The 20483-nt window shown below is 39.6% G+C and overlaps 1 protein-coding gene across 12 annotated transcripts in view; it reads right to left on the bottom strand.

Moving 5' to 3' along the window:
• Positions 1-12329: 12329 nt before the first annotated feature.
• Positions 12330-20483, bottom strand: part of PROX1 (prospero homeobox 1) — a 59393-nt gene continuing 51239 nt past the window's right edge. For 6 of the 12 annotated variants that reach the window (XM_075925184.1, XM_075925185.1, XM_075925183.1 and 3 more), the window contains one exon: positions 12330-18065. In XM_075925184.1, the coding sequence (XP_075781299.1) occupies positions 17855-18065 (211 nt within the window). In that variant the 3' untranslated portion in view covers positions 12330-17854. The remainder of the gene's footprint in view (positions 18066-20483) is intronic. The other 6 variants (XM_075925182.1, XM_075925189.1, XM_006130845.4 and 3 more) reach the window with 6 other exon arrangements.

Here is a 20483-nt window from a genome sequence, read left to right as displayed (position 1 = left end):
CATCGAGAACTTTCTCTGCCCACTCCTCTCACTGCAACTATTGTTTAATTTTCTCTCATCCACAAAATTGAGCCCTTCCTTCTTTAACCCCAAAGATTTCAATGAGAGTTGAGAGTAGGGTTGCCAGGTGTCTGGTATTGACCAGGACAGTCCGATATTTTCGCCTCCTGTCCGGTAAAAAAAATTCAGAAAATACTGGACACCTGAAATGTCCACTATTTTCTGATTTTCTTTCTCTGCCAGGAGGTGAAAATACCAGACAGCTGGCAACCCTACGACACACTCAGCAACTGGGCCCAGCTCCCATTTCCCCTCCCCTCGGGTTCCCTTTGCCCCCCGCTTTCCTGGTTCCTCATGGAAGCTGCCTTCTGGCTCCAATCAAGAAAACAAGATGGCCACTGGCAAAAAGCCTAAAGACTTTTCTTAAAGGGGCCATGCTGTTTTAATGCTGTTTTATGTGTTGTATTTATTTTCTTAACTCTCGAAGTCTTTTTTTTGCTCAACAACTTTGGTCTCCCCCTTTATTTTTCCTCAACAGATTTTTTTCCCCAGTGTTTTTTTTTGGGGGGTGGGAGTTTGGTATTTTTGGTTAAACCATCTGGCAACCCTAGTTGAGAGGGCTTATTATTTGCCAGGGTCAGGGTCAAAATTCCCCAGACAGCAGGAGGAGGAGGCTGTAGTTGTCAGCACTCATGAATCCTGGCACCAAAGGTGTGGAATATTGATGATAACGATCATGAGCTAGCCCATTGTGTATTTGTGGTCAAGATAGATCCATAAAGCCTTACCTGAGATCAGATATGCACTGTCCCAGTGTGAGTTCATGAGTGGATGAGGCAATAGGAAGATTCCTTGGCCCCCCCTGGATCCTTGAGTGGGATCTGTTCACAGACCCACATGGGAATCCAGCTCTTGCTTCCTCCTAGAGCACTGATAGGAAATAGGTTCCTGAAGGGCTGTGGAATGAGGCTGGGGACATGACTGCCATTTTCTGCACTGACTCGCTTGCAGAGCTGGTTATGTGCTAGATAAAGAATGCTATGGTGTTACCCAGAAATCCCTAAGAATTGGCCAGAATTCTCCCTGAAAACCTCAACTGAAGAATGGATCTTTGCACACCAAAGCATGGTGTGGAGCTCTTTCAGCGGCCCAATGAAGTCAACGGGGCTATTCACGTGAGTAAGGGTTACTAATGTGAGTAAGGCTCGCAGGATCAGACTGCTTTTGTGCATGTCTGCGTGTAAAAAATATTTCCACCCTAATCCACCCTCAAGATTCCCTTTTTAAAATGAACAATTCTCATCGGACTGAGGCAACAACAACAAAATTCAAGCCAACAGCAATAGCAAACCCCTCCTCCTCCCAGACTCTGGCCCCCTTACCAAACCATTATCTCTTGCCATGAACTAAAAACCAGCAGCTTCACTCGATTAAATTTTTGGTAATAGCAACAACAGAAATTTGCATCTGGGCTGACAATGTGTATAGTGAGCGTCAGCCCCCTGGGATTTGAAATTGGCAAGTTATAGCAACTCTCTGGAAAACATGGATTTACAAGGGAAATGCTGACAAACCCTTAACTACAGCCATACTTGCTCTATCTTACACTGCACATCAAACAATGAAATGTTTCCTTTCCTGATGCTTGAAAATATTTTTGGTTCTGCTTTGCGCTAAAACACTCATTTGAGCTTATATGTTAAATAATTTTACTCATTCAGAGTAAATTTTGTTTTGTTGTTACTAATATTCAAAAGACAGTGTAATATATGTGAGTTCTTATAAGGATACAGAAAAATCAGAGGCATTGCGGGATTGTATGAACCTATACAGCACATATTAAATAAATACAAAATGGACAATAAAAGAGTAAGGGAAATGTATCCAAGGGAACATACATTACCAGCCTTAATGTGTGAGTGTGTATAATGTCCTTTATAAAACAATCAGACATCTTTCAGTTTTCAAACACATGATCATGTAAAAAGTTTATTTTATGATCACGGTTGTATTTTCCTTCCACTATAAACTGGCCGGAGGAGAAGAGGAATAATGGACCAGGAACCTATAATAGCTCTTGTGTGTTAAATAGCCAAGTAAAGGGCAAGCATAGTTGTGCAGAGGAATCAATCATTGATCCCATCAGTGAAAATGACCCTCGGGCCCCCACCTTCTTCTCTGTGCCTAAGAATTTGCCATATTCAATCTTTAGGCTCTGAACCCAAATGACCTTTGAAAGTGAATTTACGATCATTTCATCACACTCTCTATTACCCTCCTTTCTAACAAATAGGAACGAGAAATCTATGGCAGGCACTGCACCAGGGCATTCCCAACGAATGGTTAAAATGTCAAGGTAATAATGTACAAGTGCGTTCTGCCCTCAAACACAAAAACTAAGTGCAGCTTTACCAGGGCAGTCGCCATCCCACTTCCAGTAAAAGACCTGAAAGCTTCCTTCTTCCGCTTGCCGGGCTGCAGTTTGGAATCTCGTTAAGGGCTCCGTTTGCCAGTACTATACTGTACTTCATTAGGCAGCTCTATTTAATGGCTTCAACAAAAGCCATCATTTTAGCCCAACTGCCTTGACTAAATTAAAATTTCCAATCTCTGTTTTAGTGTTCTGCAACTGATGTAGACATAAGCAAAACTGGTCAACATCTGCCAGTGGGCTGGCCAAAAGTTCAGGAAAGATGTACTTCCCATTTCTGAAGCATGTGCAAAGTAACATCGTCCTTATCCTCCTGAGAGCTCTCATGATTTTACTTCACCATTTGTTCAGACACACTTTCGCAGCATATAAGCCATACAGTTGATTCTCCCCTTGGTTGCCGTTTTATCTGTAGTGTCATTTTGAGTAATTGGGGTATGGTAGCTGATCAACTTTCAGGTTTCTCATTGGCAGAAAGGGACTGTATTGGCACCAAGAAAGAATATGATGGGTCCTCTCGGTGCCTGAGCAAGTGTCCCTCTTTTGCACTTGGCTACCCAAGGCCATTAGAAAATAAGCTTAATAAAGCAACTAAGTGTATACATCTTAACTATTCCCAGTCAAGGGGATGCAGATATAGAAGAAATATTTTAAACCAATATGAAAGATGGTAAATGTCCATATTTAGTCAGTGATCTGTGAAAGTTTTTGAATTAGTTTTTAAAGCTTTGTTAAGACCAGAACGCACAGATGTTGAAAACAAGTTCAGATGTAGCGACAGATGGTATTTGATTATGAAGCAGACTGTTCATATAATACAAAGATGCTGCTTCTGCCATACACAAGTAACTGCAGAGAGTGCAGTAGAAATTTTGGAAGGCAGAGCAGTTCAAGAGGTTCTTTGTGCCACAATAACTTTCACATTTTTCCAGCAGTGCTAGAATTGGGATAATTTTCTTCCTTTTACAGTCAACTCTCTTCTCCTGCACCCCCCCTCTCCCCCCCCGCCCCCCCGTTATACAGCAACCTTGCATTGTTCTGGCTTTCTCTTCAGAAGTGATTTTAAGAGTAAAAGAGATATCAGCTATATTGGCTGAAGTAAGGAATTACTTGTGGTTATAAAGATAAATAAAATAAATAACATCAGAAATCATACATCAATCTGTTTCAAAAGCCCTATAACTCCTTACTTTACTCCAGTACCAAATCCAGGGGAAAAACCTGACTTCAGCTGGTCATTCTCAACTAAACACACAGCCTCAGCATTTGGGTATTTTATGCTGAGAGCCTCGGACTTGCTATTCACTGTCACTACCGCCATTTTCTTGTCATTGTCCAAAATACTGCATCGTCTTTCCTGCTCCTCAGTGCGAGACTAGAATAAAGCTGCAATTCTGGGCAGGTTGATGATCTGCTTGCCTGGCTCAATAATACAATTTCTGGGACTAGAGTCTCATCTTCCTGTTGCCCCCATCCAAGAGTGCATGCTGGTGATGGTGGATGTGGGGGAAGCATTAGTGGTTCCAGCATGAACAGCCAATGTTTATTATGTTCTGCTGCAGTGTGCAGTGAAATCAACCCCTGTGCTCTGCATGCTTATGATACCGAGGCCACCTTTTTCAATATGGAGTAAAGTGCTCAGTCAGCTCTCATGTGGGCTCAGCTTCTTTATGTTGTCAAATTGCAAGGGAAGCAGGAGCCCCATCCTTCCCCCACAAAATGGGAGCTTAAGCTGCAAAGTGAAGTTTGAGGATGTCCAGGTGCTTCGTGCTCTTACAGAGGAAGGATTCACCCTGAACTATGGCTGGATCTGTATTTGTACTCTCACTGTTATGTACATAGAGCACTGAGCCGGGCATGCCGGCTCACACAGCATGCCATAGCTGTGTGAGGAAAGGATGCTGCTTGGAAGAGCATCTGAACTGACGAAGTATGTAGCTGTGCTGCTCCCGGAGATACCCAGGAAGAGAACTGTAGGCCCAGCCCTTTAAATGATGTAGTTTGTATCTCCTTGTGCACTGGCTTTGTGCAGGGATGGAGGTGAAGCCAAGTGTAGCCACCCCTCCTCCCTCTCCACCAAGCTTGATTTGAGATGAGTAGCCACCCTGCAGAGCCTGGTCTTCCACCACATGCCTGGGGCTTGCGATTTGGGCAGCCTGTGCAGTGACTTGCGATGGGGCAGCTCCTTAGGGTATGTCTACACTACCCCGCTAGTTCGAACTAGCGGGGGTAATGTAGTCATCCGCAATTGCAAATGAAGCCCGGGATTTGAATTTCCCGGGCTTCATTTGCATGAAGCCGGCCGGCGCCATTTTTAAATGCCGGCTAGTTCGAACCCCGTGCCGCGCGGCTACACGTGGCACGGAGTACAGCTAGTTCGGATTAGGAAGCCTAATTCCCCCCCCCCCCCCGCACTCCACCCCTCCACAGCCTTCGGAGTGGTGCTGCGACAGCAATTGAAAGGGCCCGTGGCTCCAGCCACTGCTGCTGCTGCAGTAGTAGCAGTCAGGAGCCCCAAGTCCCTTTCACTAGCTGGGCCCCTGAGCAACTGCCCCCTGAGTCCCTCCCCTTCTCTCCCCTCTCCTCCCCTTGGCAGGCCTAGGTGCAGGATTGCTAGAGGTTCTGGAAGTTTCTGTGTAGGCAGAATGCTGCACAGTCAGTAGCCCTGTCTCCACTCTCTGAAAGGTGCCGGAGGGATAGGCATAAAGGACATAGGAAAATAACCAAACAGTGACAGTAACACGTAGATGAGAACCACACGTTTCCCTGTATTTCCTTAATTCTGGGAAAGCACATTGCTGGGTAAACAATATTTAAAAATATTGACACCAGTAGATCAGAGGATGCAAAGGATGCCAGAAAGCAGCACTTATATTAGGAAATAAAACTGGAACAGCAACAGCATGCAGATTGCACAATTTAAAATGGGGGCTTTTCAAGGGCTGGCCATGAAGCCCTTGTCCAGGCTGTTAACAAGTAACACTAAATGTTAATAAGTAACACAGAAGATTGGCAGTATAGTGAACATGAGACTGGGGGGCGGGGGTGGGGGGAGGGTGTAGGGTGCTTGGGTCTATTCTTGACTCTGCAACTGACTTACTGTGTGACCTTGGGCAAGTCACGCCACCAACTGGTGCCTCAGTTTCCTGTAACATGGAGATAATGACACTTAATTGTCTTTATAAAATGCTTTCAGATCAATGGCTGGGCAGTACTACTATTCCCTCCCCAAGCATTTAACACATTTTAAAGCTCTGGTGTCGCCTTTGCACTAGATTTAGTCTAACTAGGCATAAAATGAAATTGTGTTTTGCTTTTTACTGTATACTCTCCTGGTGACTAATGAAATGTACGGAGCTGGGTTTGAACTACACTCCTTGATCTGAATGTCCCCAATCTCAGGGAGCTGTTGGTAATGTTTACCCAGGACTGGATTTTGCAAATAACCTCTACTCTTAGGGTATGTCTAGACTGCAGTGCTATTTTGGGATACCAGGGGTATCCCGAAATAGCTATTCCATGTCTTTTGAACCAGCCCACTCCACGAGGGTTAAGGGACATTTCAGAATAGCAGTTTATTTCGAAATAAGGGCTTTGTAGACAGTGCCAAATTTCAAAATAAGCCATTTCAAAATTAGATTGAAATGAGATATGCAATTTGCGTAGCTCAAATTGTGTATCTTATTTCAACCTACGGGTGCAGTGTACATGTCCCGTTATAAGAAGCTGAACTAGAGCTGTGTTTTGTTGCATGGCCCACTTCTAGTAAATACACTCACCACAGTAGCCATACCTTGAATGTGGGTAAATCTAAACGGTGTCACCTTAATCCAAACCTAGGGTGCAGCCAGACCCCAGTTTCGGAGAGTTTTTCAAATCCAGGGTTTTTAGCAAATTACTGGCCTAGGGCTAGTAACCATTAAGAAAAAGGATCTAAAGCATCCCCAAAATTCAGGATGTTTGGACTCAGGATTTTGACTCTTCCTTTGGCCACATTGTTGAGATAATCAGCAATTTCCCTTGGTTTTACATGGGCTGGCATGAATTATCCTTGAGTGCTGTATCCTAGGGTTGTTTTGTACTAAAAGGTGTTAAACACTTGTAATAAATATTTTTCTTTATTTCTCCTAGGACCCAGTTCTAGCTCTGGTTGGTGAAGCATAAAAAAGCGCTGTCATGCCCAGTTTTAATAGGCAATAGGATTTCAAGCCCCAAGAGTTGTTTCACAGTCTGGCAATGACCATAATGAAACTGGCCACTGTTGCCACAAGACTTTCTCCAGCATGCGTTCTCCCTTGCCACTTCCCGCAGCTGCCCGACTGGCATGTCTCTTGCAAACTGAGACTGTAGAACTAGTAGTGCTTCTTTAACTACCGCTGTGCCATTTTGCTGCCAAGCTGTACACCCAACTTTAACTTGAAAGAATAAAATTAAACTGTGCATGCAATTAACTTTCTCTGAACACAAATAACAGCTCATTGTCAGGTGTTTGGTTATGAAGCAAACAGTTTGTTTTAAGACTGATTCCCAATAAATGGTAAAGTACCAATATACCCTTAAATAGGATTTTTTTAATAAAAACCCAATTCCATTCTGGAGGTGGTAGGGAATTCCATTCTTTCCATGGGAGTCCATATTTTCCTCTGGTCTGGAGGGCTGGAAGGAGCCAGACTAACCTAAGTCACGCAGATCTGATTTGGACTACAAACAAAATTCTCCGCCTCTCCTTTCACCTCTTCCAGACACATTCAAAACCTCTAAAAATAAGTCATATATTATGTACTTTCTTCCTTGTCAAGATTTAAACCATTCTCACCCTCCTCTTTCTTGAAATCCTGGGGAAACAGATAGGTCTTGCAATATGCCTTGAAAGTCAAAAGACTTGGCCTCGTCACAAATACCCGTACAAGCATTTTGGAGGTGAGCAAGAGGGACCCTCCCAGCCCACCTGGAAAGACTCTTCTTGCTGGTGTTCTGCAAATAGCTGTGTGGATAGTGTTTTGAAGTTTTGTCTCTGGCCTGAAGTCATCAGGGAGGTGGAGGGTGAGTTTCAGAGCTCGCACTTCAACTCAAACTACAACTTCCAAGCACTGACAATGTGGCTATTTTTAGAGTATTTCCGTGGACTGGGAGGCTTGCTCCAAAATGCAGTGTAGACATAGCCTTTCAAACCAAGGGGGAAAGCAAACACATGCACATTCCAGTTTATTTACTGTAAATTTAAGAATTATGCTACCACAAAGTATGTTTTCCATCACTACTGAACAGTATGTATAAGCAAATATTTCATTTTTTCTTTTGGTCTGTGCTGCATTATATATATATATATATATAGTGATTTGTTTGAGTTAAAAAAGAAGTAATCTGCAGTGAATCAGATCCTTTTGTTTGGGGGAAATGCTGCAACTCATCCTGAGGTGTGACTTATTTATTTGCCTTCGTTTCCAAACAATGGTAATAGATCAGCAACTCAACAGTCAATTCCGCTGTTCCTCTTAACAGAGAGGAAAGACTCAGCATGATCATCTCCATGGAAATTGTATTGGCACAGCCTAAGCTGGGCATAAATAGGGGTAGAGACCAAGAGAACGAGAACAATTAACCCTTGCATGCACACACCACAGTGCATCAATCTGCATTTTGTTGTGCAGAAATGAGTGATGGGGAAGTCCCATTAGGTCTCAGGGTTATTATCTGTAACACAGAGAGACTGCTCTATGTTGCTTACAGGCAGTTCAGTTCTTCTTCATGTTTTCATGGGGGAGGGGGGGCACATTTATCTAATTGGAAAATTCCACCAAGCAGCACTGAGGCACTGCCACATAGCGATGGGTGAGAGCTGCAAAGTGTGGCACTGAACTTCTCTAATTATCTAGTGCATTTGGAGCCATGGAATTTTGTTTGGCTGCTAAGGAAGATAGAGGCTAGTTGCAAAGTTCCAGGCTATATATGAACATCCCCTGTGTTCTGGGGTTCCGGATTCAGAGTTTGGACCTATTTTACACATCCAAATGCAGGGTAAAATGAGAAATAGGGTTTTGTATTTGAAATAATAGATTCATTTTTGGGGGGAAACGTCTTGACAGGATTGTGATAGGCAGATTGTGTCAAATTGCACTGCCTGCAAACAGGCTGAGTGCACGTGGCCACTATACATACAGCGCTGCCAATGCCCCTTGCGAGGATCCTAAGGCCATGTCTACACTAGGCAACTATTTCAAAATTACTAAATTCAACTTAAGAACTCCTTATTTAACAAATTCAAACTTAATGTGTCCTCAATACGGGGAAGCATCAAAATTAGTCTGAGACAGGCTCCGTTAATGAGAACTCGCTACCCCAGACTTAGCACCCCAGGAAGCATGGGGAGTAATTAGTCTGAATTACTTTGGGAAATAATTATTTCAAAATCACAGTGCCAGAGTGTCCACACTGCTATGATGTTGAAATAACTATTTTTGAATGAGCATTACTCCTGATGAAAAGCGGGAGTACAGATTTCTAATTCTATAGCCCGTTATTCTGAAATAATGGGGTTGGTAATGTTGACACTCTGCTTATAAATTCAGTCTTAGGTGAGGGTTATTTCAAAATAAAGGCCCACTGTATACCAGGGCTAGGAAACGTTGGTACCCAAGGTTAGCTCCTCCAAATGCCAGCTGCAACACAAGACATGCCATTCTCTTTGAGCTCACAAACTCAAAGTTCTCCCTCCTCTGTACATCAAGCTGTCCCCCATCATCTGATAACCTTCTCAATCAAGATAACGGATGGCTGGGACATTATCAACGTAACATTCAGTGAAGGTGCCAACAGCTCTTTGTCTGTGTAGATTCTTGCATTAGTACCCTTCCTATCTAGTTGCTATCCTTTGATCCTTATGTGATTCTTTTTAACTATCCAATCTTCAAGTGCTTATAGATTACTAGTCCTGCCTACTTGTTTTTCCTTTTGATATTTTCATACCCTCAGCTCCTTGTTTCCTGCCCCCTTTCTTTTTTTTTCTTTCGCCCTCTCCATTCTCCCCTATTTATTTTGGGTCTGCACATCCTACACTCAAAACTCCAGTCATCTGAAGAAGTGGGCTATGCCCACAAAAGCTCATGATACCGCCTACATGTTTTGTTGGTTTTTTAAGTTTATCACATCATTTTAGTTTCTTCAATAGGCCCTTGCTCTGCCTTTGGCTGAGTGGATGGCTAGCCTCTCTCTCTGTGCTTGCCTGCTCTTATTCATTACCTTCCCCTCCCAGCATTTAGTCCCCATTCGGATTCCACGGCAGCCTTCATGGCTATTCTGAACTCATGCTGCTAGGAGCGAAGGTTTGAGGGTGGAGCATTTCTGGACTGGGCAAGGTCAGAATCTCAGCACAGCCCTTCTGTTTGCCCCCAGAAAACCAGCAAATTCCCATGTGTCAGAAAGTTGTTTAAGCAATAGTCCTGAGCAGCCAAATTCCTGACCAGAAAGTGCCAGTGGGATGGTGATTTTGTAATATGCCTAAGTGGAAGTGCAATACAAGTTGGAGGAGAACACCTCAGTCGGAAATCACTGTTGAGCTTACGGCTGCTACCTTAGGTATGGATTTTGCCCATCATGTGATTGCATTGTCCTACAGAGCTCTCCAAGACCCACAGTTTTAAATGCAGGTGGAGGGTTGGAGTCCTTGTTTGGTACAGGCAGTCCCCGGGTTACGTACAAGATAGGGACTGTAGGTTTGTTCTTAAGTTGAATTTGTATGTAAGTCGGAACTGGTACATATTGTAGGGAAACTCTAGCCAAACATTTCTCCAGAGCTCAGTTTTATTCTCCCACACCTCACTTCCCTCAGTCCTTTATTCTCAAGCTGAGGTGTCTGCTGAGAAAAGCCGCTCCGCGTCTCCCTGGTCTGCTGGGGGGGGGGGGGGGGGGGGGCGCTAGCTTCGCGTCTCCCTAGTCTGCTGGGGGGAAGCAGCTAGTGCGGGGTTGCCTCACCCCATTTGTAAGTAGGGATCCGATGTAAGTCGGATCCATGTAACCCGGGGACTGCCTGTAGTTAGAATGCAAGCTAAAGACTAGATACTGTCCTGAGAATATTATTGTGCTCTCTAGGGGTGTGTCTAGACTACAGGGTTTTTTCGAAAAAAGTGCCCTTTTTTCAAAAAAACTTCCTTGCATCTAGATGGCTGCTGAGTTCTTTCGAAAGTAAATCAAAAGAATGCAGAACTTTTTTCGACCATGGAAAACCTTGTTTTACAAGGAAGAATGCCTTTTTTTCAAAAGTTCTCTTTTGAAAAAAGGTGCTATGTAATGCAAACTGTGCTTTTTTGAAAGAGAGCATCCAAACTGCCTGAGTGCTCTCTTTCAAAAAAGCGGCTTGCTTTTTCAAAAGTACTGGTTGTAGTCTAGATGCTCTTTTTTTGAAAGAGGCTTGTAGTTTAGATGTAGCCTAGATGCTATATCACTCAAAATGATGAGAAGAAATTATCTTAGATAAAAAACCTTCAGCGATTGCATGCTGGAAACCCTATGGAAGTCCACATATATCAGTTCAAGGCTAATCAGATGTACGACTCAAGACAGGGAAAGAAAGAAAAGAATATAGAAATATTTTAATGTAAACTGATGATACATTCCTACTACATCGTTTTTCTCATCTTAAAAAACAAAACAAAACAACCAACTAATCAAAACCAGAAATAGTCAAGGGCTATGTCTAGACTGGCAAGTTTTTCTGCAGAAAATCTTGCCAGCTGTCTACACTGGCCGCTTGATTTTGACGTTCTACTGTCCGAAATCAGTGCTTTTTGTGCAAATGCTTTGACTTTCGAGCAAAAGCCCTTTTCCGGAAATGCTTTTGCACAAAAGGGCCAGTGTAGACAGCTGAAAACTGTTTTGCGCAAAAAAGCCCTGATGGTGAAAATGGCGATCGGGGCTTTCTTGCACAAAACCGCATCTAGATTGGCAGGGACGCTTTTCCACAAAAAGTGCTTTTGCGCAAAAGCGTCCGTGCCAATCTAGACGCTCTTTTCCACAAATGCTTTTAACGGAAAAAATTTTCTGTTAAAGCATTTGGCGGAAAATCATACCAGTCTAGACGTAGCCAAGGTGTAGAGAAGAACAATTAAAATGATTAGAGGTGTAGCATGTAAGGAATTGCATAAGAATAGCATAAGATGCTGAGGACTATTTTAGTTTGGAAAGGAAAATATATAAATAATGATAAAAATGATCCAGGGAGCTATAGGAGTACTGCTGCTTGTATGATGGTATAAAAGGGGGAAAAGCTAATTAAATAAAAGGCAAAAACATAAACTATGTCAAAGGAAACACTTCTTTCTACAACACATAAGTGGCTTGTGGAACTCACTGACATAGGACATTGATGAGGCAAATACACTGGGGAAATGATTGAATGTTTTCATGAATAAAAAAATCACTTCTGAGATGATTCTAGCTGAAACTGGGTTAAAGAGCTGTCAGTTTTAATGCTTCAGGACATGACCTGCACATCAAGTGGAGTCAGAAAAAAAAATCTTGGTGTGATATAATATTGCAAAATTACAGGAATTATGGAGGTTTTTACATCTTGGCCGATAGGATATTGGGCTAGATGGATCATTGGTTTGAGCCAGCATGGCAACTGCTGTTTACGTTTTTAATTGTAATGGAGAATCTAAAGGTAAGCAGGTGCACACGTGTTTGTAGGATTGAGACTCTATAGAGTTTCTTTGTTTTTAAGTACACGAATATTACTCACATGCTCAAAGTTAAGCATGTGCATAAATATTTACAGGAGCTAGGCATAAGATGCAACGATAACAGCAGCAAGTTGTAAGAGTATAATATAGTTGTTTATTGTAGGCTTCCCAAATACCACAGGAAATATGTGCTAGATTTGTAAGATAGCTGGCAGGTTTCATTAACAAATAAGAGGGGGAAAAGTAACTATAAGTGGGATTGCAATCTTGCACAATAAATTGATTCCAGAACACATTTTGTTTGGGGATTCAATAAAAGAATGTTTTTAGAAAGAAATATAAACAATAGCAATGAGCTTGTAATTTATATTTTATTTTGCACAAGCTTGCATATATACTGCACATACATTCAGTTTAGAGAAGATGGAAGGCACACAAGGCAATTGAACTACTGTATCCTTTAAGTGGTACAAAGCAAAAAGGTAAAAGTCTGGAGAGTATACAAAAGCTTAAAACACACAAAATAAAATCCCCCCCCCCCCGAATTTTTCCTGTTTCTTTTCAATTTAGTAGCTGCCAAGCTAGAATTGTACAATTTTTTCAATTAATTGTCTACTGCACTTTTTTCCATATGGACAGGAGAGTCTTATTGTTTTTTATCATATCATCAATTAATATTACAGTACATCCTGGGTAATACAAAATTGTACACCTTCATCAAATAAATTAGGATAAATTAAACCAATAAATTATGCAAAATCTTCAGAACAATAGACAACAACAAAAAATCCACAGTTGAAATTGCCTCTAGCTAAAAAATAAAATTAAAAAAAATCAAAAAATGACTTTATAGGTTCAGTTATTGTACTATCTTAAAATTAAAGGGTCTTTATTACAAAAAAGAGCTTAATAATGCTATTTACAACATATTGCTAAATAATATAAAGGCAGTGTTTTGTCACTTTTGTAACTATATACATATGAGTAATGGCTGGGACAATATCAGTTAAACTTTAACCTTTGACTCTTCTGGGCAGCAGTAAAACCAACTTAAGATGCATTTTTCTGACCCCTGATTTCGTATTACCTGGTAATAACATATTTTCATTATAGTATTAATTGTTGGGCTTTTTCCCACTTGAGGAGTACATTAATGCATTTTAAAACTTATATCAAGGATGGGTATTAGGTATAAGTATAAACTCGTGTCCTCTAGAGTTGCTTCTACATATCTCAGTACACTTGTGCATTTTTGAAGGTGTCTGGTTAGGGGAGCGAGGTGATTGTGGCTCAGATGAAGAGACTAAATAAAGTCACACTGCCACCACCTTTCATACACTAAAAAATATATTCCTAAGAAGATGCAAAGGTTAAATAACAGTTTTCATCCCAGCTCTAAGTATGAGCATTTTTAGCCTCAGTTTATAGATGGTTTACAACCAACAGTTTTACAGAAAACAAAATTGCATTTCTTTCAACAGAACATTTAAGTGCAATACGTAACTGCTTACTCATATAAACCAGTTACATTCCTTAAGGGGAGCTTTTTGAAAACAATGCTTATTGGAATTTTCAAACACATAGTTGGTACCAGAAGGAAACATTTGCACTATTAACACCAATGATTACTATATAATACACATGGAAAATATAGTTTTTGCTTTCACTTCCCATGTACAGTGCTCATTTGGGGGGTTTTGTAAACCACTTTTCATTTATATATATATATAATGAAATATATATATATATATATATAGCTATCTGTCTTTCAATGCTGCTGGTGAAAATCCTATCTTTAAAGCCACAAAATCTTCACCCTTATTTCTTAGTTAATATTAACCTGTGGAAAAAACATTTTGCTATTAAAATGTCTTCATGTACATAGAAAAAAATTGTGTAATTGTACAGAAATTGTATCACCTATGCCATTGACATCTGCTGAAAGAGACTTATTTAAAAGTAGAGAGCTGGATTTTCAAGAATGCTTTCAACTATCTATACAGTTACTGTGGTGTTATAAATTTCAACAGATGTTTTCAGAATGTAGCTATTAAAATCTTATGTCTTTATGCAAGAACAACCATAAGATTGAATATTTACATTGCTTTATAAAAGTTCCCCTCAGTTTTCGATGTTCACCCACATACCTGGTACAGTAACAAAGATTCTGCAAACTTAAAAAACACTTTTAATTAAATAATACTCAGAGGCACAAAGCAAACCTCAGGAATACATGGGTGAACACTTCCTTAAATAATCACTACATTCTAACATCTTCCACATGTTTACCATTTAGTGTGAAACGTTCCCATTAAACAACCAGAGATACAGTAAGAATTAAATGTTTTGTAATTTCAAATAGAACATTCTTTTCACAAAACATAACAAATGTCTAAAATAGGTTCTTAATCTAGATAGGAAAAAGTAAGCTTTTCACTTCATACGCATATTTTATGTGAGTATATACATACAAACATATATGTAATGTCTATGTGTGTATATATGTGTGTATATGTATACACATCGATATTTCGTATGAAATATTGCTTCTATACTACCTTTCAATATGCTAGGAAAACACAAGATTTGCACCACAGTTACAAAAAATTGGCTTCTACAAGAATTTTCAAAACTTGAATGCTGCTCAAACAATTGAGGAAAAAATAATTTGCATTATCAAACTGTTCTAAAAATTCTCTTCTTCAAAAACGTATTCTCTTGCTTTGTTTTGTTTTGTTTTTTTTTTTAATTTTTTAAAAAGACACAAAATATGCATAGCTATCAACATTATGTCAAACAGCCGGAAAAAAAATCTAGTGTTTATTGCAGCTGTAGTAATTGAAAAATAATGTTTAAAAGATGTAAGCCACAGAAGGCACAAGAACAATTGTACTTGTGGGGGAAAAACTGGTATTTTTGAAGGATTTTTTTTAATCCTTCCGCTGGTGCATTTAAGGTCTAGGCACAGACTACAACCTCAAGTTTATATGTAGAAATAAATTGGAATTAGCAGTAAATAAATGGCAACATGGGATTTATACACAGATGTATCAATTCTTTCCCTACGTAAACATAGCCTCCTGCCTTTTAGCCATTGTTTTAAAGTAAACAGTATTGAGATTGTTTGAGAGATTCTGATTTCTACTTTCAATTTAGTAAGAGTTATACTGTATATTTATCCTTATAATTTTAATGCATTGGGAGGCACAAAGGCAATATGGCTATAATGCAGTAAAATCACCATAACTGCAATGATCCAATTTTTTTTCCAGGTCAAAAAGTTGATTTTTTTCTTTAAAATGAATTTTTTACTCTTAATTCCTATGCCTCATTTACTATTGAAATTATGCTACTTATAAATAAATAAATAAACACAACAACATCTAGTTCTGTGTACAGTTTCACTTATTTAGATTATTAGAATCACATTGCAGCCAAAAATAATAATAATAATAATAATATAATATAATAAAAGCAATGATAATATCACAGATCAAGATGGTATCTAGTCCTGGGTCCATGTAGTATGACTAAAGTATGGCTTTACTTTATTATGTCCAAGGAGGCATTGCAGTGTTATATTTTGTATTTGATGGGTTGCCAGTGAAAAATTAATTGTATTAGAACTTGGGTATTTTATTCCATTTCCTCCCATAATAATAAAAAAGAAATAAAAAAGAAAAAAGTGCATAAACACAATTTTCCTCCTTTCTTACTTGCAATCAATTGGGTTTACATCCTTATCAGTTGTAATAGTAATCAAATCATGCATAAAATAAAAGAATGACATGCTGTCTACTGTCTCCAGTGTTAGGTACTTGCAGGGAGTTTAAGACCAAGAAGATTTGTTTTGCTTTTAATGCATAGTGAAAATGTTGGCACTTCATCCCATGTTATTGTCTGCATTGCCTATACTGCCAGTACTTGAAAATAATGACAGGGCATCACAGGATTGTGCTGTTTAATTTGAAGTCAGCAGGTTTTTAAGGCTTTGCGCTGACAATAATTGCTTTCATCCATTTCATCCATTTCAGCAGTATTTGTAAATGAAATGAAATTATAGCAATCAGGTCAGCTCTATAGCCACATGGGTAAACTTTCACTCTCCAAAGTCAAAATGCAATTTTAAAATTAAATTCAAGAAATAAAATATAGCTCTTCTAGATGGTCTAATTGTTGGTTAATTTATAACTTTCTCTGGATTTGTAACAAATTACCTATGGAGAAAATACCATTCAAAATAACAATAAATTCTTACTGCATCTGTGCAAAAGGTGAAAGCGAAAATAATAAATACATAGTGCCATAGCATCTTTAATAACATCCCCCCCCCAAATTATTGGCAACTATATCTTTTTGAAAATTTGAAAATAAAAAGGAGAACCACTGAAGAAAGCACAAAAATAGCAGCTAGCTTTCTTGTATCATGTTCACATTTTGTGACATACCATTCAGATGAATCCAAAACTTTCATATGCTGTATGTTTACACTGTACTCATATTTTGGTAAATACCATCTTTTTGCTTTACATCACAAGTGTGGCACCCTGATCAGACAGATTTGTTCTTAAAGATAACTTTAGCAGTAATGCAAAAATTAAATCTGGCGATCTTCACTCTCTGCATAGCTAATGGTACACTACTGTAATTTTGTGTATGGTTTACTGGATTTTTATAAAAATGTTATTTTTATACTTGCGAGTAGGTAAAGATTCACTGTATTCCATAGCTGCAGACAATGTCCTTTTTGCTTCAGCTCTTTTGGGCTAACATACTTTCTTTCGCTATAGAAAGATAATTCCAAAAAATTGCTTTTCAGGGCAAAACACTAGCTATCAAATATGGACAGCAATTTTTTTATGCCTGGGAAAAAAACTGAGCAAAGAATAAATTTCAAGAACCAAGTGCCAATTAAAATATGACTAAGACACAGCAATATAGCATGATGAAAGGCTTTGTTTTTACTTGGTGGAGAGTGAAATGCTTCCGTTTTAGTAAGCTGACCATATTATAAAATTAGTGTGATTTATACAATATTGTGCATGAATTACTGGCTTCCCCCTGCAAGAACAGTATCTGTTTTGTGCAAAATTGCTTTGCCTCAATAAAAAATTACCTGGCATGTTAATTACTGGGGCAGCACACATGTTGTTCCTGTAAGGGAAAGCTTGAAGAATAGTGTTTGCCTTTTTGGATATCACCTTTTGGAGTGAGAACCTAAAATGGATGCTTGTAGTTTTAAAAAATATGAAACAAAATCTACCTTATTCATTAAAAAGCAAAGTAAAGTAAAATAAAATAAAATAAAATAAAATAAAGCTCTAAGTATATGAAGAAACTTCACAGACCTTTAGCAATATAAACATAATATAAAATTCCTTATTTGTAATATTGTGCCATGACATAAGTCTCGGTCAGACAAAATGCCACTTTGCAGCAAGCAATAAATTTGACAAACAATTTTGAAACATAATGCCCTAACTTGCTAAGACAGGCTTTTACACACTTCAAAATTATTTTCCCTGAAAATTAACCCAATTTATTTTCCAAATGTTAAGGGTCTTGGGCAAAAGTAAACTGAAGGGTGAAGTAAAATAACTATCCCTTCTTGTAAATGACCAAAAAAAAAAAAAGCCCCTTATAGTCTGATTTCATATACATAGATGTATATGATATATCTATATATGAAATTAAAATAAAGACACACAACTTGGGCATCAGAAGGGGACTGCTACTTTTCATACATTCATAAATAGTTTCTGAAATCTCTACTCATGAAGAAGCTCTTGTAGGCAGTTTGGGGATTTAAAAATCTCAGGGACCTCACTGTCCAGCTTACAGATGACCTTGTATATGGCCTTCTTCCAGGAAGGATCAACATCTTTGCCTGCGATAATGGCATTGAAAAACTCTCGTAATGTGATCTGAGCCACTTCCAGGAATCTCTCTGGAACCTGCTGATACAAGGAGACAATGGCATTAATGAAGTTTTCAGTTTCAAGTCTCTGGTTCTTCAAAGGAAACTGAGCTAAGTTCTTTCTTTCAAAAAGGGGCTTACATAGCACCCGCATTTTCTAAATATGGTAGACTTCTATTCTCTTATGCAAAGCTGTTTATATATAGTACCATAGTAATAACTTTAATAACATGTGTTAGATATCTTTGCAATGTCTGACTACAGAATGTAGGTAACGAAATGTTAATGTCTGGATTTAGATAGCGAGGGACTTACAAGATATAATTAGCAGAGGAAGGGGGTAGGGGAAACAACAGCAATTGTCTTAAAGAAGATAAAGCTCGCTGTGAAATTTTACCCTTGTACTTTTCGGTATAGTCTCTGCATGAGAAATAATATGAAAATTATACATGCATTGGAAGGTGCATAGAACTCTGAATTTCTGTGTTTAACTTTGGTCAGAACCAGTGCTCTCAGAAAAATAGGATATCCATGAACGGTTGTTTACTGTTTTAAAAACAAACAAAGAAGCCATCAATCAATGGCCCAATTCTGTAGCTGCTCTGCACATAAAGCTCCCACAAGACACCCTCCTTGGGAGCCATTTTGGTTTTTCTTTTTCTTTTTTTCAGAAACCTACCAATGAAAACCAAACCTCTTCAACGGGTGTGTCATGAATGAAGTGGCAACAGAACTGGGCTCTGTCTAACAGTTAAATCAAACAGCCAGCCAGCAGGGGTAGCCATTTCTAGTTTCCCAGGCCCACAGATTTATAGAAAAACAGCCATTTTCTGTAGGTAATGTACTGTAATTCGTTTGTCTGAAATCATCCTCATCTTTTTCTTGTTCTTTCCTTTTTTTTTTAACATTAGGAGAAATACAGCGGAGTGACAATTTGTATGGCAAAGGTTATGTCTCCCAATTTACAATGGAGCCACAGCTCCATAGCCGTCGGCCCAACAAGTATCGCTTGTGTGGGTACTGCTTGGAGTACTCCCACTGAGATGAAGAGTCCCCTCATGGTAGGAATTAGTACATACAAGTGGAAGTAGTTCTCAGGGCCATGAACCTGCCCTGGGCAGACGATAGCAACCACACAGAGTCCAAAGCAGCAAGGCCCTATGCAAGTGCAGAGGGTTCCACCCATGTTCAACACATTGTAAGATGAGGGCCTATGATTTTCAATATTCTAGCTTATACCCCATTTTGCCTTAAACTTTAGAAACAATCCCAACAACAATTGGCCTGAAAACTGCCTCATCTCATGTTATAAAGAACTGGGACACACACTAGCATTCTAAGAGACAAATTTTGCTATCAGACAGCTATGTAATCAGGTCCCACTGAAGTCAGTGGGAGCTTTGTGCAGGCATCTGAGGGCAGAATTTGGTCCCAAACACCTGTCTTTTCCCACCTTCACCCTGCAGGCTGCAGAAACTTCTTAGTCAAGGGGCTACATGGAGAAAGTGTGTTTTGGGGACACTATCACAGCAATAATTACCAAGGATTAAAATAACTATTGTCTCCTCTTACTCTCTGGTCGGAGAAATTAATCTGTTGTCCGATAACATATTGCTGTGTTTCAGGGCTCAATGAAACATTTACAAGAGATCCCCTGACTGTCTATTTCTGGTGTTGCTTTATGAAGTGTTGCACTCACTGTTTGTCCAGTTCCAGCTGATGGTACTTAGTACTACCCAAATGCGGCCTGGAGACACTGGACACTGTGGTGAGGCAGCCAGTGACCCAATGTCTTAAGAGGGCAATAAAGATATTTGATAAAATCAGTGGTCCCCAGATATGTAGTTAGCCACCAGCTCAGAAAGAAATGACATTTTCCTTCCAGGATTCCCTCACAGTGTCAGCCGTGGAAGATGTTCAGCACAAGTGCAACAGCCTGGGTTCAAGTTTGGTCTATGCCAATAAACCTCAACCTAGGCAGGTCAGAATTCTTCAAAAAGGCCATGAAAGTTTTCCACGCCCTACGTGGTAAAAAATGCTGTGACCCCTCAATAGATGTGTGACACCTCTAGACACCTCTCCCCGTAAAGACATATAAGGTAGGAGGCAAGAGGTTCTCAGATTTGTGCTAGGGGGCTGCGTGTTGCCTTTAAAGCCTTCATATCATTGATCCCAAGCCTGCCAGTGAATCTTCAAAGGTGGGTTCATGTCCAACCCTGTGAAACAAACTGCAGGGATCAGTTCTCAAACACTTTGGTGAAATGTATCCCATAGAAGCTGTAGAGGTTTACTCATAATTCAGTGTTCCCAGAGAGCCACGATACTCATAATGCATTGGAACTATTCATAACTCATTCCTTTTGTGGTGTTACTACTAACTTCTTCATGTCGGGCTACGTGACACATGTTACTTTACATGCTATAATGTGGATTGCAATGTGATCAATTCCAATGGGAT

This window comes from Pelodiscus sinensis, chromosome 3 (genome assembly GCF_049634645.1).
Source record: "Pelodiscus sinensis isolate JC-2024 chromosome 3, ASM4963464v1, whole genome shotgun sequence".
NCBI lineage: Eukaryota > Metazoa > Chordata > Testudines > Trionychidae > Pelodiscus > Pelodiscus sinensis.
Note: the sequence above shows the minus strand (reverse complement) of the source record. Positions and strands in the feature narration are given on the sequence as shown.